This window comes from Haemaphysalis longicornis, unplaced genomic scaffold, assembly GCF_048455015.1.
Source record: "Haemaphysalis longicornis isolate Haplotype H1 unplaced genomic scaffold, Haemaphysalis longicornis Haplotype H1 scaffold_12, whole genome shotgun sequence".
NCBI lineage: Eukaryota > Metazoa > Arthropoda > Arachnida > Ixodida > Ixodidae > Haemaphysalis > Haemaphysalis longicornis.
Genome location: NW_027526225.1, coordinates 77,982,270 through 78,001,463, shown reverse-complemented (window position 1 = coordinate 78,001,463; position 19,194 = coordinate 77,982,270). Strand labels below are relative to the sequence as shown.

At 45.3% G+C, this 19,194-nt stretch overlaps 1 protein-coding gene across 1 annotated transcript in view; it reads left to right on the top strand.

Moving 5' to 3' along the window:
* LOC144162827 (uncharacterized) overlaps window positions 1-19,194 on the top strand; it is a 125,879-nt gene that overhangs the window by 46,966 nt on the left and 59,719 nt on the right. The window contains exon 2 of the mRNA XM_077693494.1: window positions 10,807-10,977. Coding sequence (XP_077549620.1) covers window positions 10,841-10,977 — 137 coding nt within the window. The 5' untranslated portion in view covers window positions 10,807-10,840. The remainder of the gene's footprint in view (window positions 1-10,806; window positions 10,978-19,194) is intronic.

Genomic DNA, 19,194 nt, shown 5'->3' with positions numbered 1-19,194 from the left:
TTTTTGTTATTTTCCTCTCTCTGCTTTACCTCGTAGTTAGTGCTTGGCGTAGAAAAGCTGTAGTTGTGCGTAGAAGCTAGTGAGTAGTTTTGGTAGTTGCTGAGTGTGCGATTTCGTGAATGCGGGGCACCAGAACAAGCGCAACCCAGATTGCTGGCGGCCCTCACGGCTGCTGCCGTGGGTCAGTTTCTCTGGTGCTCTGTCTTTCGTAGTGGACAGATGAGGTATGTTGCTTCTAGATTGCAGATATTGAGGTAAGTACGGCTGCGTGGGAGTGTTATAACATATGAAGAAATAAAAAAAGAAAATAAGAATGAAAATGAAAGTAAACAGGTAAATGAGGTAATCAAGCAATCATTCAGAATTACAACTGTGTATGAAGACTCAAAACAGGGGCGCGCCCACCAAAATCACAGCATGGCTTGTACACGATCAAAATAACAGGATGGCTTTGCCAGTAAATCAATCAATCAATCAATCAATCAATCAATCAATCAATCAATCAATCAATCAATCAATCAATCAATCAATCCAAATATTTCTCAGTCTGATTCAGCGCTTGTATAGATCTACAAGGCAAAATGATACAAAGATTAGAAAAAAAAACATATATACGTATTACACAAATAACATATATGCATATTCCGGATTTACTTGCGAGGATTCACGCCACTGGGACACAAAGGTATCGGTTGATAAAAATTATATCTATGAAAGTAATGCTGATTAACATGTATTCAAATTGTACGAAAGTGATAACGACGGAAACTTTCGCGCCTAAAACATTTCATTCGACAAAAATAAACACTTCAAAACAGGATCATAAACCTTAGCCTGCACGGCCTTCGCTGTAATCACTCAAAATATGCGAGGTTAGAGAATACTACAACCAGTTTTGAAGCCATAACACGTATAAATCAGTGCTGAAACCTATGTATGATTTGGTTTTGCCTTTACGTAAATGATGTGTAGCACCTATTTATTTATTTATTTATTTAGTATTATTTATTTATTTATTTATTTCAGATACTGTCAGCCCGCACTCACACGCACAAAAACTGCTCAAGTCACAGTGCAACGAAAGCCAAGAAAAGAACTCATATTAGTTAAGAAATATTTCCAAGTGTTTCACAAAGCTATCAGTGGTATTTGGTTCCACCAACACTCGTGGGTCAAGGTTATTCCAGTCTACAATAGTTTTGACAAGAAGTGAATGCTTAAAAATATCAACCTTTGGAGAATAAGGCAAAACATCATACGGATGATTGATGTGAGGAGAGACTCGTGTGGGAATTTGCAGATATAACTCAGGACGTCAGTCTAATTTGCCGTTGTATGATTTGTAAAAGAATTTAAGCCTTCCCATTTTTCTACGCGACGCCAGTAACAGAAGTTCTGCTTTGGCAAGTAAGGCAGTCACCGACTGATTTCGGCGATATGCTGCATAAACAAACCTGGCAGCTATTCGTTGAAATTACTCAAGCTTATTTATTTGATGCTGCTGATACGGGTCCCAAATTATACTTCTATTATCGAGAGTTGGCCGCACAAACGTTTTGTATGCCATAATCTTAATATCCGCAGTTGCATCTCTGAGCCTTCGTCTCAGAAAATCTAGTTTTTTTTGGGCAGTACCACATATATTATGAATGTGTTCATTCCAATTCAAATTTGCGGCATTGTGAGTCCAATGCATTTTAGCTTACTCGTTCGCTTAATATCTGTATTATTCATGGTATAGTTAAAATTCACAGGGGACTTCTTCTGTGTGACTGTTATACGAGAACTTTTTGCATAATTTATCTGCATATTCCACTGCACATACCAATCATGCACAACTTTCAAATAATCATTCACCAGTTTCTGATCCCGAACGCTCCTTACGCGACAAAACAGCAAACAGTCGTCAGCGAATAATCTCACTTCAATAAGCTGGATGCACAGAGTCCGCGATGTCGTTGACATACAAAAGAAATAAAATAGGCCCTAAAACAGACCCTTGAGGTACTCCGGATGTTACGGGTAAACTGGATGACCGTTCACCAGCAATTTCAACAAACTGTTGCCTGTTATGTAAGTAGGCCTGAATCGAACGAATAATCCCCGGATTAATACCATAATCATGCAACTTATTAATAAGTTTCACATGGCAAACTCTGTCAAAGGCTTTCGAAAAATCAATCGAAACTGCGTCAATCTGCTCTTTCGAGTTGATGGCTTCGGCGAAGCAATGAGGAATTTCAAATAATTGTGTTACAGTTGAGAGCCGCCCGCGAAACTGTTTCGCATAAAAAAAGGTTATTGTTTTCAATGTATTCGGCCAAATATTTACTGATTATGTGCTCTAACATTTTGCATACTGCATACGTAATCGAAATTGAGCGGTAATTTTCCACTTGCAGTCGGTCTCCTGTTTTAAACATCGGCACGATTCTCGCCAAAAGCCATTCACTCGGTACAACGCCTTTCTGCAATGACACATTGAAAATTATAACAAGAAAATGGGACACCCATTCACAATATCGCTTCAGAAATGCATTTGGATCATATCAGACCCGCATGATTTCTTTACAACCAAGTTGACCAGCAACGCAAGCACAGCTTCTTGCGACACAACAACACTATCACTTAAATCCCCGGTTTGCTCTCCCGCGAAATTTATAGTTGTCTGCGCAGTAAAAACGGACCCGAAAAAATTGTTGAAAGCCTGCGCAATGTCCGTCAGCTGACTATAAATGTTCCCATTCACTAAAACTGCGTTTATTGAGGGTTTATAACCAGATAGGTACCGCCAAAATTTCTGAGGCGAATCTTTCATATATACGGTCAATGTATTATGGAATAATTGAGTTTTAGCCTCCTTCAACTCTTTTCGCACTACGGCACTAAGCTCTGCCATCAACGTGCGATTTTTCGTATGGTTTTTCTCGCGCGCGCTTTAGCCTTCGTTTGATACGTATGAGATTTCGCGTTATCAAGGGGTCCGCTCTTTAACACGTTTACATTTTATGGGCACAAATCGGGAAAGGCAGTGGCCAACGACAGATTTGAAGTGCTCCCAGAGCGAATTTAGATCATTTTCCTGCGGCATTCTGTGAAGAGCCAATTCAAGGTAATCGAGGATTGATATATCATCGGCATTTGCGAAATCATAAACGTTCACAGTTGGAGCTTTGACTTTGTGTATTTTATGTTTACTTCTGGGACCAGCTACTACAACTTTATGATCAGAAATTCCGTCTTTGATGTCGACTGCATACCCGGAAGTTTCATCTAATAAGAATAATAAGTCAAGGGTAGTCTGGCATTGTCCCTGCATTCGGGTCGGCCCGTTTGCCACTAGAATGAGGCTATATGTTTGGCCATTATCTCTAGCATAGTGTCAGCGTGCGTCCGCTCTGTCGGCCCCGCAGTCCTTGCATCCCAGTTTACACCAGATATATTAAAGTCTCCCGTAAGAATGATTCTGCTTCTGCCATTAGTTAGCTCTGATAAGTGGTCATCTAGCTGATTAAGAAAATATATGGGACTTCCGGGGGGCCGATACAAAACTCCAATTACTAAGACTACATCGCCCACAAAAAGCTTGCACCACATACTTTCATGCGTGTCAATTAACGACAAGGGCTCGTATCTGAGTGTATCTTTTATTAGCAATGCCACGCCCTCACCCCTCGCCGCTCGGTCTTTACGGAGAACGTTAAACGATTTAGGAAAAACTTCATCACTGCTTATATCTTTATTTAGCCAGGTTTCTGTTGCCGCAATCAAGTGTGGGTCATGTAGCAAAGATAAGCATTCCAGCGGTCCGGTATTATTAACAACGCTTCGGGCATTTACGTTGATTATCGTTAGTTCGGATGGTTTCGAGTGTCAATTGTGACGGCCAGATTTACTAGGGGCAGTGCCTTGGCGAGGTGGAAGTTGTACACGAAGATTAGACTGAATTTCCCATGTGTAGGCATGATCGTTGGTGAACAGCTTATCGTTAACGAGTCTAATCTTCGCGCCATTTCTCTTGTCGGTTTGGGCGGAGAGCCAAAGAAGCTTTCTTTTCTTCAGTGTTTCTTGCGGGTAATCATCCGATATGCTTATATTCGTTCACTTTAGCTTATTGCAATTCCTAAAGACTTCCGCCTTTTCGTTGAAATTAAAAAATCGCAAGATCACAGGTCGTTCTCGATTTGTGCGCATTTTGCCCAGCCTATGTATACGTGCCACTGACGCTACCTGAACGCCAAGGCGATCAGAAAAGACAGCTTTAAGTACTTTCTGTTCAATTGCTTCACGAGATTCATCTGCGCTCTCTGGACTGCCAAAAACTATGAGATTGTTTATTCTAGCTCTATCCTCCATTTCAGTCAACCTGTCTTGCTGGCGCTGAATTACATTCTCAAGGTAACATTCTCAGTGCCCTCTAGGGAAACCAACTTGGCGGAGTGGTCAGAGATCAAATTTTTCTTCGATACCACCAAGTCTCTTTTCTATGGTGGTTTGTTTTGCTAGAATTGATTCAAGTAATTCTTCTACCGTGGGACCAGGATTGGTCTCGATGTACCCAGAAAGCAAAATTGCAAAACCACACCACAGCATACTCAAAAGTTCCGAACAGCCTTTTGGGAGTGGCAGTACGATAACACAAGGGCAGTTCGAACGATATTTTTAACGAAACAGCGCGAAGCACGGGACAAAGGGAAGATGAAGACAAAACAAGCGCTTCGCGTCCCGTGCTTCGCGCTGTTTTGTTAAAGTTATGTACCAACTTGCCCAACTACAAACCCTGCTGCAGTTCGAACGACATTGCGAGGTAGGCATGTAAAAACCGACCTGCAAAGCGATCCAGGCATGGTTAGGCGACATTGTTGCATCCGTGTCGCCACTCTTACTAAAGACGATCCCGTCCAGGAAGGGCTTTATATGCCGTGAGTCTGCTGGTGACGTGCATCCCCTTGAAGGAGTCCATTGGTCGGTTCCGATAGCGTCACCCATTTCAACCAACGATGACGACGGCAGGAATCTAGGGCCGCTGGTTGATAGCGCGTAGCGTGCAAAAAGTGGCAAAACCCATAGAGTTTCTTACTATATACACTAGAGAGGAATCTGGCGCTAGCGTCTATGCGGCTCACATCAAGGCCGTCTGTGTCATCATGGGCTGCCATTTAATCACGCGCTCGCCTACGTTTCATCACTGGCTTGGATTGAAACGTTTTAGTGACCGCAAATTTAAACAAAGTTCCAGAAAAAAGCGAAAAATAATGTGCAATTTTGTAAGGGGAAAATAAAACAGGCTGTTTTAAAACTATTAAAAAGGGATGTAAAGGGCATTTTTGCCGGAATGTTTGCTCCTGCAGACTGCTATTTTTCAGGCCAAGGTGGTAGTTACGAACAATGTTAATATTTGGGGATGAAACTCATTAGAGACTCGTATTTGAATTAACTTTACCATTATTTCAAATAATAAGTTGTTTGAGGAGTTTGGAAAGATTTTGGAGCGTGCCTATGAAAACGTCGCCTTCGTGGTGAACCGGGGTACCGACTGTCAGCTGTAATTTAACAAGAAAAAAGAAAATGTGGCATTAAACAGTCGCGGACGATGACAAGATAGGACGGATTCAGGCACCCGTATCTGTCGTATCTTGTCTTTGTCCAAGCACTTTTTGTTTATTTTTTTTGTCGACTACAAATTTTGCGGCGGCCTATTACACGCTCAGTCATACGTCCTTCGACTGCGGCATGACCAAAGTCAGGTGCGATCACCACTGCCTGCGGTTTCACCGAACACGGCTACCACAGGACAGGAAGGATTCCGGCTTCCTCGTAGCTCGTAGACGTGTCGACGCATAGTGAAGAGAGCAAATCCCCAAAACCGCTTAAGGATCCAATTGTCACGCCAAACCCAAGCCAAAAAGGGGGGTCTTCCAATACCCCCCCCCCCCCCCCCCACCCCCGACGACATGGCTTATTAGGCAGTTTTCTATCTAGTATACTTACGAAGAAACTCTATGGCAAAACCTGCAAAACGATCCAGGCATGGTTAGGCGACATTGTTGCGTCCGTGCCGCCACTCCCACTGAAGGCGCTCCCGTCCAGGAAGGGCTTTATATGCCGTGACTCTGCTGGTGACGTGCATCCACTTGAAGGAGTCCATTGGTCGGTTCCGATAGCGACACCCATTTCAACCAACGATGACGACGGCAGGAATCCAGGGCCGCTGGTTGATAGCGCGTAGCTTGCAAAAGGTGGCAAAACCTGCAAAGCGATCCAGGCATGGTTAGGCGACATTTTTGCGTCCGTGCCACCACTCCCCCTGAGCAAAAAATATCCGTAAGCGACACAAATGTTTATTTTCTCGTTCTGAATAGTAAACATGCAAGTGAAAGGCAAAGCCCGGTCGGTATACCTTTTGAATGAATTTTAACGTGTAAATCGAAACGAAACGCAAACGAGACAATCAAGAAGTATTTGATGGCACAGACATTGCCTATACAAGCTGTTTAGGTCTGTACCTATCATATTTCTTGCAATAAAAAGTTAAACATTATCACTTTATATTGCGGTAATATAGAGTGAGAAAATTATAATATTACAACTAAGAGAGGATAAAAGTAACCATAAAGAACGTAGGCATAACCTACAGTATAGTAGAATACTTAGTGTTTGTTGTTACTGATCTAGGAAAAAGCGCGTATAGGTTTCGAACCTGAAGTTTTGATGGATAACCGAGCCATAATAATGGTAGAAAAAAAAAGCCTCTACTAATTTCAAAAACAAATTTACGTCCCGTTTCCGTCTCGCTCATACGTTTGCTATTAATATTGAAAATGAGGATAGAATGGCTCTTCCGGTGACATAAGTGAAAAACAACGGACGAAAATGTTTCCAAAGCCAACTCATTGCATTTAATCACAGAACGCAGTTATATAAACAAACAATTTCTTTACTTTGAAGTATATTGATGGCCCACACCTATCAAGGAAAGGTAATTCTAATGAATCAGTCTTCTCTGGGGTGGATACAAGAGATTATTGTCGCCCTCCCCTCGCCCTCCCCCCAGTGCCCCAGGTGGGAACACCAAGAAATTTGTAATGCGTGCCATCCCCTATCTCACTCTTGCCCTTTTCTAGCCATGCTCCATAGTATCTGCCCTATTATACCACACTCTACAAAAGGGTCACTCAGAATACACGCCTGGTGTAACTCGTGGTACATTAAAACGTCCTCGACCCAGATGGTATTGGACGCAGCGAAAATAGTACTACCTTCTGCAGCTGAGTTGAAGCATGCACCGAGCCGGACGTGTACACGCGAGGTGGGAAGCTTTGGTGGTTAGCGGCCTTGTCCAAGAATGTACGCTCTGGCCAATGTCGTGTTGTTGCATCTGTTTATTTCAAGACAATTCAATACAAATGGTTTAAGGTGGCATGACTAAAGGTAAAAGAAAATATGACTGGCGGGGTTTTTCGCGCGTAACAATCAAGGAAGCAGCGGGTTCACAAGAAATAACGGAAATTTTTCTGCACAGACAAGAGGGGACATAAAGAAAACGACTTACATTCGTTCACTAAGACAAATTTCAAAAAGTGCGCACTGGCGTGATCGTGCTAGTACAAAATAATAAACACACATCTTATTTCCAAACCCGCAAAACAAGACACGGAAAATGTCATAAAATGCACACATAGAAATCATTCACGCACTGGACAGCGACAAAAAATAACGGCGCTATGAACAGCAGTCACCGCTAAATTTTATTTGCATAAACAATTTTTTCATAATTTTTTTAACTTTGTTAAAGCCTTTACACTGATAGAGGCTTTCCCTGTGCATCTAGCTTTCCTGCGGCCGGTTTAGGTGTCTGTATTGGCGACATCCGCTCCTGACAAGACGCAACAAGAACGAAAACAAAAGCGAAGGACATGGAGCCAAGCCAAGCCAAGCCATGTCTCAGACAAGCTGTCCACCAGTGCGCGTTTCTGCCCCTGTGCTGACCTCTCAGTGCCACTGCAGTCTGCGCCATTGAACTTGCAACTCGACATACAGCAATACACATTCGCTGCCCGTGACCAGAAGCATTCGCAACAGGAAACGAATAACATGATCGACGCAAGTGGACCACGAATTCAACAGAGCCGTCTCGCACTCCTCGTCTTCAGTGCTGCTTTTTCCTTGAAGAATTATGCACCAAATAGCCCGCGTTACCTCTCCTTTAGACTTTTCATCCTCGCAAGCATTCCGGTTAGATCTGATGGCCGGGTAGACATTGGGAAAATGGTAGGGTTCGCTGGAATCTGTACTAAAACACAGCGTACTGCAAGACGTCTCGGCACAGACTAAGAAGAAAAAACGAGTTTAATTGCGATGAATACACCTGTGGGTATTGTACTACCAGACCATAGTGGTTGGTCATACTAAACCTTGAAATGCAGCTTATACTGAAGAGATGCGTTTCCTGCTTCGAAAAAAATTGAAAGGGAATATTTGACTTCATGGTTGCGGGTGCTGATTAACCGCTATCATCGAATGACGTAAGGGAATCGTGTTTTGCTGTTTGTACAAAGGGCCGATATTTGTCGCAACCTTTCCTCAGTCTTTGCACTCAGACGCCTCCTTGAACGCTGTGTATTAAAAATTAGTAACGAGACACGTATCTGGCTGTAGTTTCTTGAGCTATCGGGTTTTTGCGATTTTTGCCCGTATATTTTAAAAATTGACTATGCTTAACAAGGGTACGAACTCTGCGTCAGGCCTTAGTGGCCTGATGCAGACACGTGGATAGGCAGATGCTAGAACCGGCGTCCGGGAACGGATCTAGCATCTGCAGCAGTTAATCTTCTGTGCCTCAGCTGTGTTCTCAATGACGGAGTTAAATGCATAGGAACACCCCTTGCGGCGGGCCGGAGAAATCTCCCGATGAACTCCTCAAAGGGTGCATCACGTGGTTCCGACATCACATCCTCCTTCAGTGGCTGCTGAGTCATCATATAGCGCATTAACTGGATAGGCTAACATTTTAGACAAGTGGCAACGCGCTCTGAACGCAGAAGAATACGTTTGTAATGTATCTGGACAGCGACGACTGTAACAAGTCGCGAGTCTGCGCAACGCTTCTCTGCTTTGGATGGATCATGCTGATCTTCTCGCTTTGATGGTGAATCTAAATGCGCGAAAAAAGATGACCATGGCTGCATAGATGTTGTTCTTGCCAAATGTGGTGACGTTGCCATTTCGCGCTTCGTACCAGAGAGCTTCCCTGCAAGGAGCTTTGCGTTCGCTCCGGCTGCAGATGTGTGAACGGTTGAACGGCCTCTGCACTCTGTATCTACACGGACTCCCCCGCCGTTGTCTGTTTGTCTGAACCCTCCTCTCCTGTGGTGTCCCACTATTCTGTACCGAGTGCACAAGCACGCGTCGCCCTCCACTTCCGCATGTCTTCGAATGGAATGCCACCACGCACGAGCCTCGGAATTGTGGTTCAATGCGGAAAATCCGTGTTATTCTTCCCGAAGTTGCGCACTCAGCTTTATTGTCGTGAAAGGCAACAGCCCCTTGCAGCAGTGCTCTTAAACATTCCACCCAGTTGTGGATATCTTGTGGACGTTTAGGATAATTGGAGTAACAACGTAGGTGACAGCAGCTTCACGCTTTCAGTTACATGCTTGAGCTATCGCTGAGGGTTGAGCGAAAGGTACAATCTTAAACATCCCAAACACCTTCTCAAATGTCCTAGGCTGCATTACAGTAAACCCTCGTCATATCGAAGTCCTCCATAAAGGAAGCCGACCTAGTTAGAAGCGACAAACATCGAGTATGATTTGCTTTCCGTGCATTAGGTGAGGGCCATGTAAAAACTTCCAATAAAGTGATAATTCGAATGAAGTTATTTTGTTATAACGAGGGTTTACGCTAAAACTTTTTGCAGAACAGCACAAATATTTACAAAAGACGCTAAATAAGGCAGTAAATGTATCACCAGACATCCTATTAGCGCTAATAATGCTTCGTAATGCTTGCTGCGTCACATTTGAAGTGAGATTTCTGTGATTGTTGTGACGACTGCCACCTGCTCCATCTCACTGTTCTGACGTGTTGAGTGATGAAGTGGTATGATGGAGCTTTTGGAGTGTAGCTATAGTAACTGAAGCGACTTATCGTAAAGCTGCTACTTGGAAATAGAAACACAAGTTGCGCTTACGTGCGGTAACGTCGTCTCGTTGTGCTATATAGGAGCATCTAAGACAGAAACCATGTTAGATATAGGTACAGTGGAAACCAATTATCTTTTGTCTAAGCTGAAGATTGACGCCATAAAAGAGGACGAAACAAAACTCTTTCAAATAAGCGCAAGATGTGTTACTTGACTACAGCAGTAAAATTTGACCAAAAAAGTGAGCACCAACTAGCCCGAAAAGCTACTACTGTCGTTTTATGCGTCTAGCACAGGTTCTTGCATCCTAATCACTTCTTAAACATGCTCTTAAATACCTAAACATGCTCTATTTCTCTTAGTTCTGAGTGAGTGTTCCCGGTTCATATCCGCACGTATACAATGGACACTGCCTTTCATCCTCTGGTCAGTGTCCGGACACCTAGTTCATGCACGCCATTATGTTTCCCACGGCGATGACAACATTCACGTGGTTCATGTCAGTACAGGTGGAGTATCAGGTAGATGTCCACAACGTCTGTTTGCTGCACACAGGGCTTTTTTGAGCACTGCTGCACACAGGGCTTGCGAAAGCTTGTTGCCATTTGCTTCGTTGTCCTTGTGGCAGAGCGATGAGTGCACCGTTTCGTGTCGCGTGCCAGGCCCCGCTCCGTATGCCATGATCCATCGGCGTCCATGTTCTGCCTCGGATGCTTCGGCTGCGAGAGCGAGCAGCAGCAGCAGCAGCAGCAACAGCAGCAGCAGCAGCAGCAACAACAACCACAGCCACAGCAACCTCAGCAGACCGCTGAGACACACGGTCCTCCCATATGGTAACGACCATGATCTCCACTGTGTGTGCTGTGCAATACCCGATTCCTTAAGGCGAACGCCTTAGATCTCTGTTTCAAAAACGCTTAAGGTGCAAAAAATTTGTTTTGTGGTACGCAGAATCGCACAGAAAATCGGAGCACCATCCGGGGATCCCGCGCAGGAAAGGGAAAGAGCAGTGGCCAAGCAGGGTTGGAAGAGGGTTCTGAGAAAGGGCGACGTAGTACGCACCAGGAAAGAAAAACAGCAGCGCCGAAGAAGGGTAGGCCGCTTCCGCACGTACAATGCGAGCGGCCTTGGGGGTTATGACACCAACGGAGGTAAACAGGTGGCTCTTGGCGATGGCGAGTGAGCGGAACAGCTGCGGATGGTGCTGTCCAGGGGGCTGGTTAAGGGTTGACGGGTGCGACTGCCCAGCTTCGCAGGACATCCTTCTTTGCAAAGTGGAAGGGCCGTAATTTTTTACTTACGGGCACAAAAAAAAAAACGCGACGAGTTGGAGGAAAAACTTTTATTAACACGCGTCGAGCACGCCTCGTGCCCGGTTCACCAAAGCCTGGTCTGAGGCTGATCCGAGGCTAGCCAAGCCCGTCACGTTGGAGGAGGAGGAGGTTTGGGACAAATGTGGGGTCTGAATATCAGCGGGGCAGAAAAAAACACAATGTTCTAAAATAGCGTACACAAAAAAACTTTTTTATACCCTTTTTGCTTAAAAAAAGGTGTAGTACCAGATGAATAGGGGTGTTGGGAATCACGACGCCCTTGTTATTACGTTCCAACACCCTAATTTGAGCTTTACACCTTCTTTTTGTGTGGCAAAAAGGGTGTTGACCGACTGCAACACCCTCGGTTTTCGGTAGGGTGTTGAAAGCGTGTGGAACAGGTGTTACGTTGCGAAAAACCCAAGAAAACAGCGGAGCTGTGGGTCGACCTAGCTTCTTCCGGAGTTGCTAAGTTTTGCTAGTTTTTGCTAGGCTGTGCTTAGTTTTGTTAGATTTGCAATACTCTTGCTAGGCTATCTTCAGTGCTGAGGGGGAGGCCAAGTTTAGCTGGATTTTACTAGGCTGTTTTAAATGCAGAGCATTTCAGTAACTCACGATGCCACCCGCGTTGACGTCCGTAGTCCGCACCGTCGTTGTCCCTACTATATAAAAAAAAATACTATCCGACGCCCGGTTTCGATCCCTCGACCCTGCGGGCGGAACGCAATGTACATGGTGCTCTACCCACTGCGCCACAAAGCCGACACAGAATGGGACGCTACGAACGCGCCTTATACCGTTGACTCATTAAAATTACTGCTGACGAGCGCTCTCTCGTAAGCAGTTGCCACAAGTGCAACAACATTAACGTAACGCAAACTACTTAACGTCGTGCACCCCCGGAAAAGCTCTGCATTTGATCGTGCCCCTCGCAGGGGGGATGTTTTTGTGAAACGAATTGAATGGATCAACGAAAGGTGGAATATCTGTTCAATAAATGTGTAAAGAAGATTATCCCTGTTTCTCGAAATCCTTTAAATGATCCCCGGTGTGCCTTCAGTTCGAAGACTGTACGTCGCAAGTCAAGCACATTCGCCCAGATTCTTGAAAATATATACTCTAAGTCAGGAAATGTTGATTGTAGAAAGTTCAGTCCAAGTTTAATACAATTTTAAATCCAATATACTTGCACTATGCTTACGTTTCTAGGTTGAAGACCACACATTTTTTTCGGGTTCATGTTTCCGACTAGGGCTGATATTTAAAAACAGAGTGGTGGGCTCAGGCTTATTTGTGCGTTCCCCACACTGACAGCGGATCCAAGGGGGTTGGGGGGAGAAGCGAGGTCAGCTGGGCTGATCTAATGTTTTTGTTTTAGTATCCCCACAAGACTTTTACCTTTAAAATGGTAGAATAAGGGGTGCGCACACGCATGCGCCCCTTGTGCTCCCACTCGAAGAAGCGCGAAAGCCGGCTTCACTGATATGGTTCGGGACAATTGCGGCATGCCGGGGAGCGTCGGATAAGGTAGAGAAAAAATTGCCCCCACCTCCCCGAAGGGAATCGTGAGGAAGTGCGAATGCATTTCTTGCGCCGAGAGTACCCGGCGTAGTAATTCTGCCATCGCCTTGAGAGGCGCAGTACCAGCGAGGGGGAGCTGTCAGGCGAGGGGAGAGGCGCGCGCCGAGGGTGAGTGCAAACCTAACGGGGGGAGAGGCGCGCCAGCTGCAGAGCATGTGACGTCACGGCGCGAGGAGAGGGGGAGCAGACGCAAAGGCGCCAGAGCGCGGTCACGTGGGAGTGTGACGTCACGGCGCGAGGAGCGGTGCGGGAGCCGGCGCGGGCGCGCGCAGCCACGGCGCGGGAGGCGGAGCGCGCGCGGGTCACGTGGGGTGTGGCGTCGCTGCGCCGTTGCTACAGACGCTCCTCTCCGCTCCTCGCGCCGTTGCTAGGGGAGAGGAGGAGGAGCAATGCGGACGGCGGAAGGTTCGGGGTCGCTTATAAAGTGCATCGCACTTAGAAAACGAGCAGGTGTAAGGAATGTATTTAAGTGTATGCGTCGAAGAATGCGTGGTTGCGTGGGGGTTACAGATTTGTCTGGAACATGAAGTGTATGAAGAGCTTCTCCGGTGTTCTCATAGTGAAGCGTTACGTTTGGTTTGTAGTCTAGAGTAGTAGCCCACGTGGGTGGATAAGGCCAGGAAATCCAAAGCGCCCCGTGCGGAAGTTTGTGGGCGAGGCTATGCACCACCTCGCTGTCTGCGATTATAGCTAGACCATGGGTATACCTTGACTGCGTGAGGATGTAGTTTCTTTAGCCTATATACGGCTAAGATCAAGGTAAAAACGCCATGTCGCAGATGCAGTAAATTGAACCGGTAGGTCTTCAACGATAGGAGCAGTAGCATTAAAGGAAGTTCTAGTTTTTTCTGGCAAAAGTATTACAGGGAAAACAGTGAAAAACTATATCCGCAGATACTTTTGGGAGGAATTATATGCGTCAGGATAAAATGTGGTAGTAGTTTATTCCGGCAACAATATCAGCGAAAACAGTTGGCACAAAACCACAATGTCGGCGGATAATTTCAGGACGAAAAAAAGGTCAGTATTTAGGGATAAAGATAAAGTAACGGCGACGACTCCATCTAAAATAATACGTCTGCGGGCTTAACGTGCACCATCTCAACAAATTGTACACAACTTACCTTATGAACGAAAAATCTTTTCGGAGAAACAAAATGTAAGGAGCTTCCTTTGTTGAGATGAATGTGTCTTACGAGGCTTTCACCGCGCCGCAGTGTGAGATTACGCACGTTCGACCGTCGTCCAAAGCAGTTCGCGCTGCGCACATCAAAGCAACTTTCATTTCAGGTCACGTTCAGTATACGAGCAGAGGCTCAGTATATGGAATAAGTGTTATCTGTAAAGCTCACGCAGCGGTAGCTTAGCGCAGCTACGGCTTGGAACTATAGTAGGGTAAGTGTGTCCACTTCTTCTGGGGACACTGTTCAACGGATTAGCACTAGCTGACAGATAGGTGGTGCTGCAACCGGCAGTGGCGTAGAACGATTTTTCGCTTGAACTGCACGGATGTGGGCTCGAAATACTTAAGTTATAGTTTGTTTTTTTCACAGGTTATCTTGGTATGTTAGCGAGTGACCTTTGAAGAGAAGTGTCCTAATAAAACAAACAAGATATCAAATAAAAGTCTTGTGAATTGAATGGACATTCATTAATTAATTTTAAGTTCAAAGTTAGCTATTGAGCATTCGAAGAGGATGTCTGTCCTGAACAGGATTAGAGCTCCTGTGCTAGACGTCTAGAATTATCAGCGGGTTCCCCATTTTGACCGGGAGGTCTGCTTGATTGGATTTCAGTTGTGTGACGGGCTTCAAGAAGGCAAATCATACTCTCGACATCATCGTTTTACCAGTCCTTGATAGTCCGCGGGCAGTCCAGGACTGCATTTGAACCGGCGGTACCATTGAAGTACACGGAAAAAATAGAGCACCAGATCGCGTTTAGGGCAGTCCGAGGGCGGTTGCAGAGTGATGATAGACGAGGATCTTTATTCCACTAACTCCGTGCAGAGCTGCAGGAGGTGCGAGGCATGAGGAGGGAAAGCCAACAGTACGCACAAGAAAAGATTCCCAATATGTATCGGATAATACTCACCAGCGCAGATGCCGTGTGATTGGGATTGTGGGTCTGAGGGCCTAATCGGGTGATGCCTCCCAGCCCGCTCTCTCTACTGCCCGATTTACACTGAAGATTTTCAAACATGTCCCCAGTCTGGGAAACGGGGTGACGCAGATACAGGGTACATGTTCACGTTCTCTCTATGAATGGCTGAAAAGTCGTGATGTAGTTTATTCTTTATACGGTGACCTTGCATTGCAAACTGGTAAATTTTGCGCCAGGCTGCGTGATTCTCCGTCAGAACTTGCTGTCGTTGATCTCCATTGCCCCAAAAATTCTCCGAATGATTTCCCAACATTCCGGCAATCGCGGCCGTAAAGCAATCCTGTGCGTTTTCGACCCAATGTTGGGAAAACCAGCAAAAAAGACGCGAACATGAAGAAGAGAACAGACGACACACGCGTTGGACCAGAAACTGGCACAGAGTTGAGAAAACGGTGCAACCTGCGCACAATCCATGCCAAAGCATTCGTCAACAAGTACACCTTCTACTCCCACTTCCCCCACTTGACGTAGAGTCTTCCTGTCACAATAAAGGCTACGTCCTCCACCTCTTTTGATAAAACGCTATCGTTATACTCAACTTTTTTCTCTTTAACCTAAGCTCAGCCTATGTTGAGCTGAAGTTAAAGGCTGACCTAAAGGCTGAGGTGAAGTTAAAGTGAAAAAAAAATGAAAAAAGTTAAGTAGAACGATAGCGTTTTTATCAAAACATGTGTTATGGTTGGCGCATGCATTGTCATGGATTGTTCGCACGCAGGTTCCATCGTTTTTTTCAAGTAAATGCTGGCTGCTAGTCCAACGTGTGTCTCGTCTCTTCTCTCCTTCGTTTTCGCATCTTTTTTTGAGGTTTTCCCAACCTTCAAAATGCACCAACTCGCCCAGCAAGCTGAACTTCTTTGACCGAGGCGTGACTGATTAGGCTTAAAAATTCTTCGACGGCCACCTTCAAATACGAAAACCTCCAACTCGTTCAGGCGTCTTCGGTGACGTTGGCGATACGGCTTAACGCAGCACTGAAAAACGGTGCGTCACGATTGGGACAACTTCATTTTCTGGTGCCCGCTAACGACAAAAGCGGCGTAGCTTGGGCGCCGACTAATACGCGGCCATATCGATCCCGTCTGCTCGCCCCGGGTGGTGCCTTTTGTAACCATGATAACACGGGTTGGGCGGCTCGTTAAGACTAGCAATGGCTCGGTATGGACGCACGTGTGGCCCAAAGCAATGAGCAATGCCATTTGTGCAAATATATTTCCGTGCAGCACCTGACAAAATTTGCCCATCATCAGAGTTACCAAATAGCGGGGAGTTGCCCTTGCCCCTGTTGGGAAGAATCGCCACCTCGTGGAAAAACTCGCTGCATCAAGAGAGGAAGCAGTTTGATTTATTTGTTTATTACCACCAACGGTGTTAAAATACCATCAAGTTAGTATACATACAAGTGTCCCAAAGAAAGAGCCTGCAACGGAACCCTTGATTAATTATTACAAGACAAAAAGTGCACATAAAGCAGCAAAAACCAAACAAGAAGTAACCAAAAAGTAATTAAAAAGAGTGAACACAGCTTAGGTGGCACACAGTACGATAAGGAAAAGCAAAAAACTCCGCTTAACAAATCGTGCGGCAAAAATAAGTGTTGCAAATTTCTAGCACCATTCTAATTCAAAAAGGTAAAAAAAGGTTAAAGAAGGTCAAAAAAAGGTTAATTCTAGGGAAACTGAAGCTCAGGAACGACTTTCTGCAAAAACTAATCCTGGTACTTTGAGAGTACAAGAGGAATTCACGGGGCCCGCAGCTTACCCTCGTTGAAGATAATGACACACAATATTTATACATTTATCATCGATACCGTATAAATACTATTGCTTAACTATCGATGTTTACGTCCATAGCTTTACCATAGTCGGCTGTTGATAGAATTGTTGATGGTTTTCTAGAATAGCTGACTGCAGTTGCAAAACTGGTGTTAAGCTTTCACTATAGCCGACTGTTGATAGAATTGTTGATTGTTCAAGAATAGCTGACTGTAGTTGCGAAACACGTGCACAGCTTTTACTATAGTCGGCTGTTGATAGAATTGTTGATTGTTCTAGAATAGCTGACTGCAGTTGCGAAACACTTGTCCAACTCTTACTATATATAGTCGGCTGTTGATAGAATCGTTGATTGTTCTTGAATAGCTGCCTGTAGTTGCGAAGCACGTGTCCAGCTTTTACTATAGTCGGCTGTTGATAGAATTGTTGATTGTTTTCTAGAATAGCTGGCTGTAGTTGAGGAACCCGTGTCCAGCTTTTACAATAGTCGGCTGTTGATAGAATTGATTATTTTCTAGAATAGCTGACTGTATTTGCGAAACACGTGGACAGCTTTTACTATAGTCGGCTGTTGATAGAATTGTTGATTGTTCTAGAATAGCTGGCTGCAGTTGCGAAACACATGTGCAGCTTTCGTTGGCGTTCGTGAGCTACAGGCTGCGTGTGTGTGTACTGTCGTGGACGGTATGTGGAATTATTACTCCGCTGCCTCCCCTCCCCTTTCTCCTCTTCCTCCGTACCGGATCTTCGTGCACGGCTGGAAGTATGGGCATGTCTAAGGTTAGAAGCAGTGACATATGGCCAAAATGTTTGGAAAGGTCAGGCGGAATGACTCAAGATAAATAGTAGATGACCAAATTCTCAGCTGTAACGCTCATATGTAGTGCCTTGAAGGCCGGGGTATAATTTTCAGGGCGAAGCACCTTGAGGCCGAGACTTCTCCGTCCGGCGTCCGGCGTCCGTGCTCACAGCACAACACCGTGTAAATCGTATCATCTGTCAACAAAAGGTTGCCAAAAGGTTAACAAGAACAAAATAAAAGGTTCACAAAAGGTTAGTGAGAGAGAGACGCACAGCACCGTGTAAATCGAAACATCTGTGAACAAAATGTTCACATTAGGTTAACAAGAACAAAATGAAACGTTAACAAAAGGTTAGAGAGAGAGAGAGAGAGAGAGAGAGAGAGAGAGAGAGAGAGAGAGAGAGAGAGAGAGAGAGAGAGAGAGAGAGAGAGCTACTGCTGCTAATACGATTTCCAATGGAATACAATCCAATGCAATTCAGTTTAATCCAATCCATTTCGATCCAATCCAATCCATTTCAATCCAGTCCAATCCAATCCATTTCAATCCAATCCAATCCAATACAATTCTCCACGCGCATGTGGGCAATGTCAGGGGTTATTTACGGTAAGAACGATCCCCAGTGCTTTGCACACTTGTCCTAGTTAACTTCGTGGAGATGTTTTTCTTAGGTGCTAACATTGTGTTTCACCGATAAACGCGCACATTTCAAAGCAATCCGGTGGTTCAGCTCCCCCACAATGTGCTCCACTGACCAATCCACGCAGGCAAACTATAGAATTTCTGTGAATGACGATGTCGAGCTGACAATTTGGCTCAAAGGCTTAGTCTGTGGAGTGGTATTCCACATGCAAGAACTATATTCGGCATTGCGCATATTGTGTGCACGTTGCTGGTATTCGCCGAATTTGCTGCGTTGCCGGGCATAGATTCACTACTCGAGTGTGTTGCATTGAAGCTGAACTCCCGGATTGATTTGATTGTAGGGTTTAACGCGCCGACGCAACGCAGGCAATGAGGTGCGCCGTAGTGGAGGGCTCCGGATTAATTTTAACCACCTGGGGATCTTTAACGTGAGCCGAAATCTCGTACACATGGGCGTTTTAGGTGCGGAGTACCTTAGGACAGCACAATGTCCGTCCGCGTCCGTGCGCACAGCATTTACAATCGCAAAAAATCACACAGGCACCGGCAGGATTCGAGCTTGTGTCTGGTAGACCAGTCAGAGTTAGTGTTAGTCGTCTTACCCATAGGGCTATGACGATGAGTTAGTACCCAAGAGTCAAACGGCTTACTCCCTTGCCTGTAACGGTGCGGAGTACCTTAGGGCCTCCAAATGTCCGTCCGCGTCCATCAGTGCGCACACCACCATCGCTAGAAAATCATGCGAAATTCGATTTGAGCCGTGAGTTCCAGTT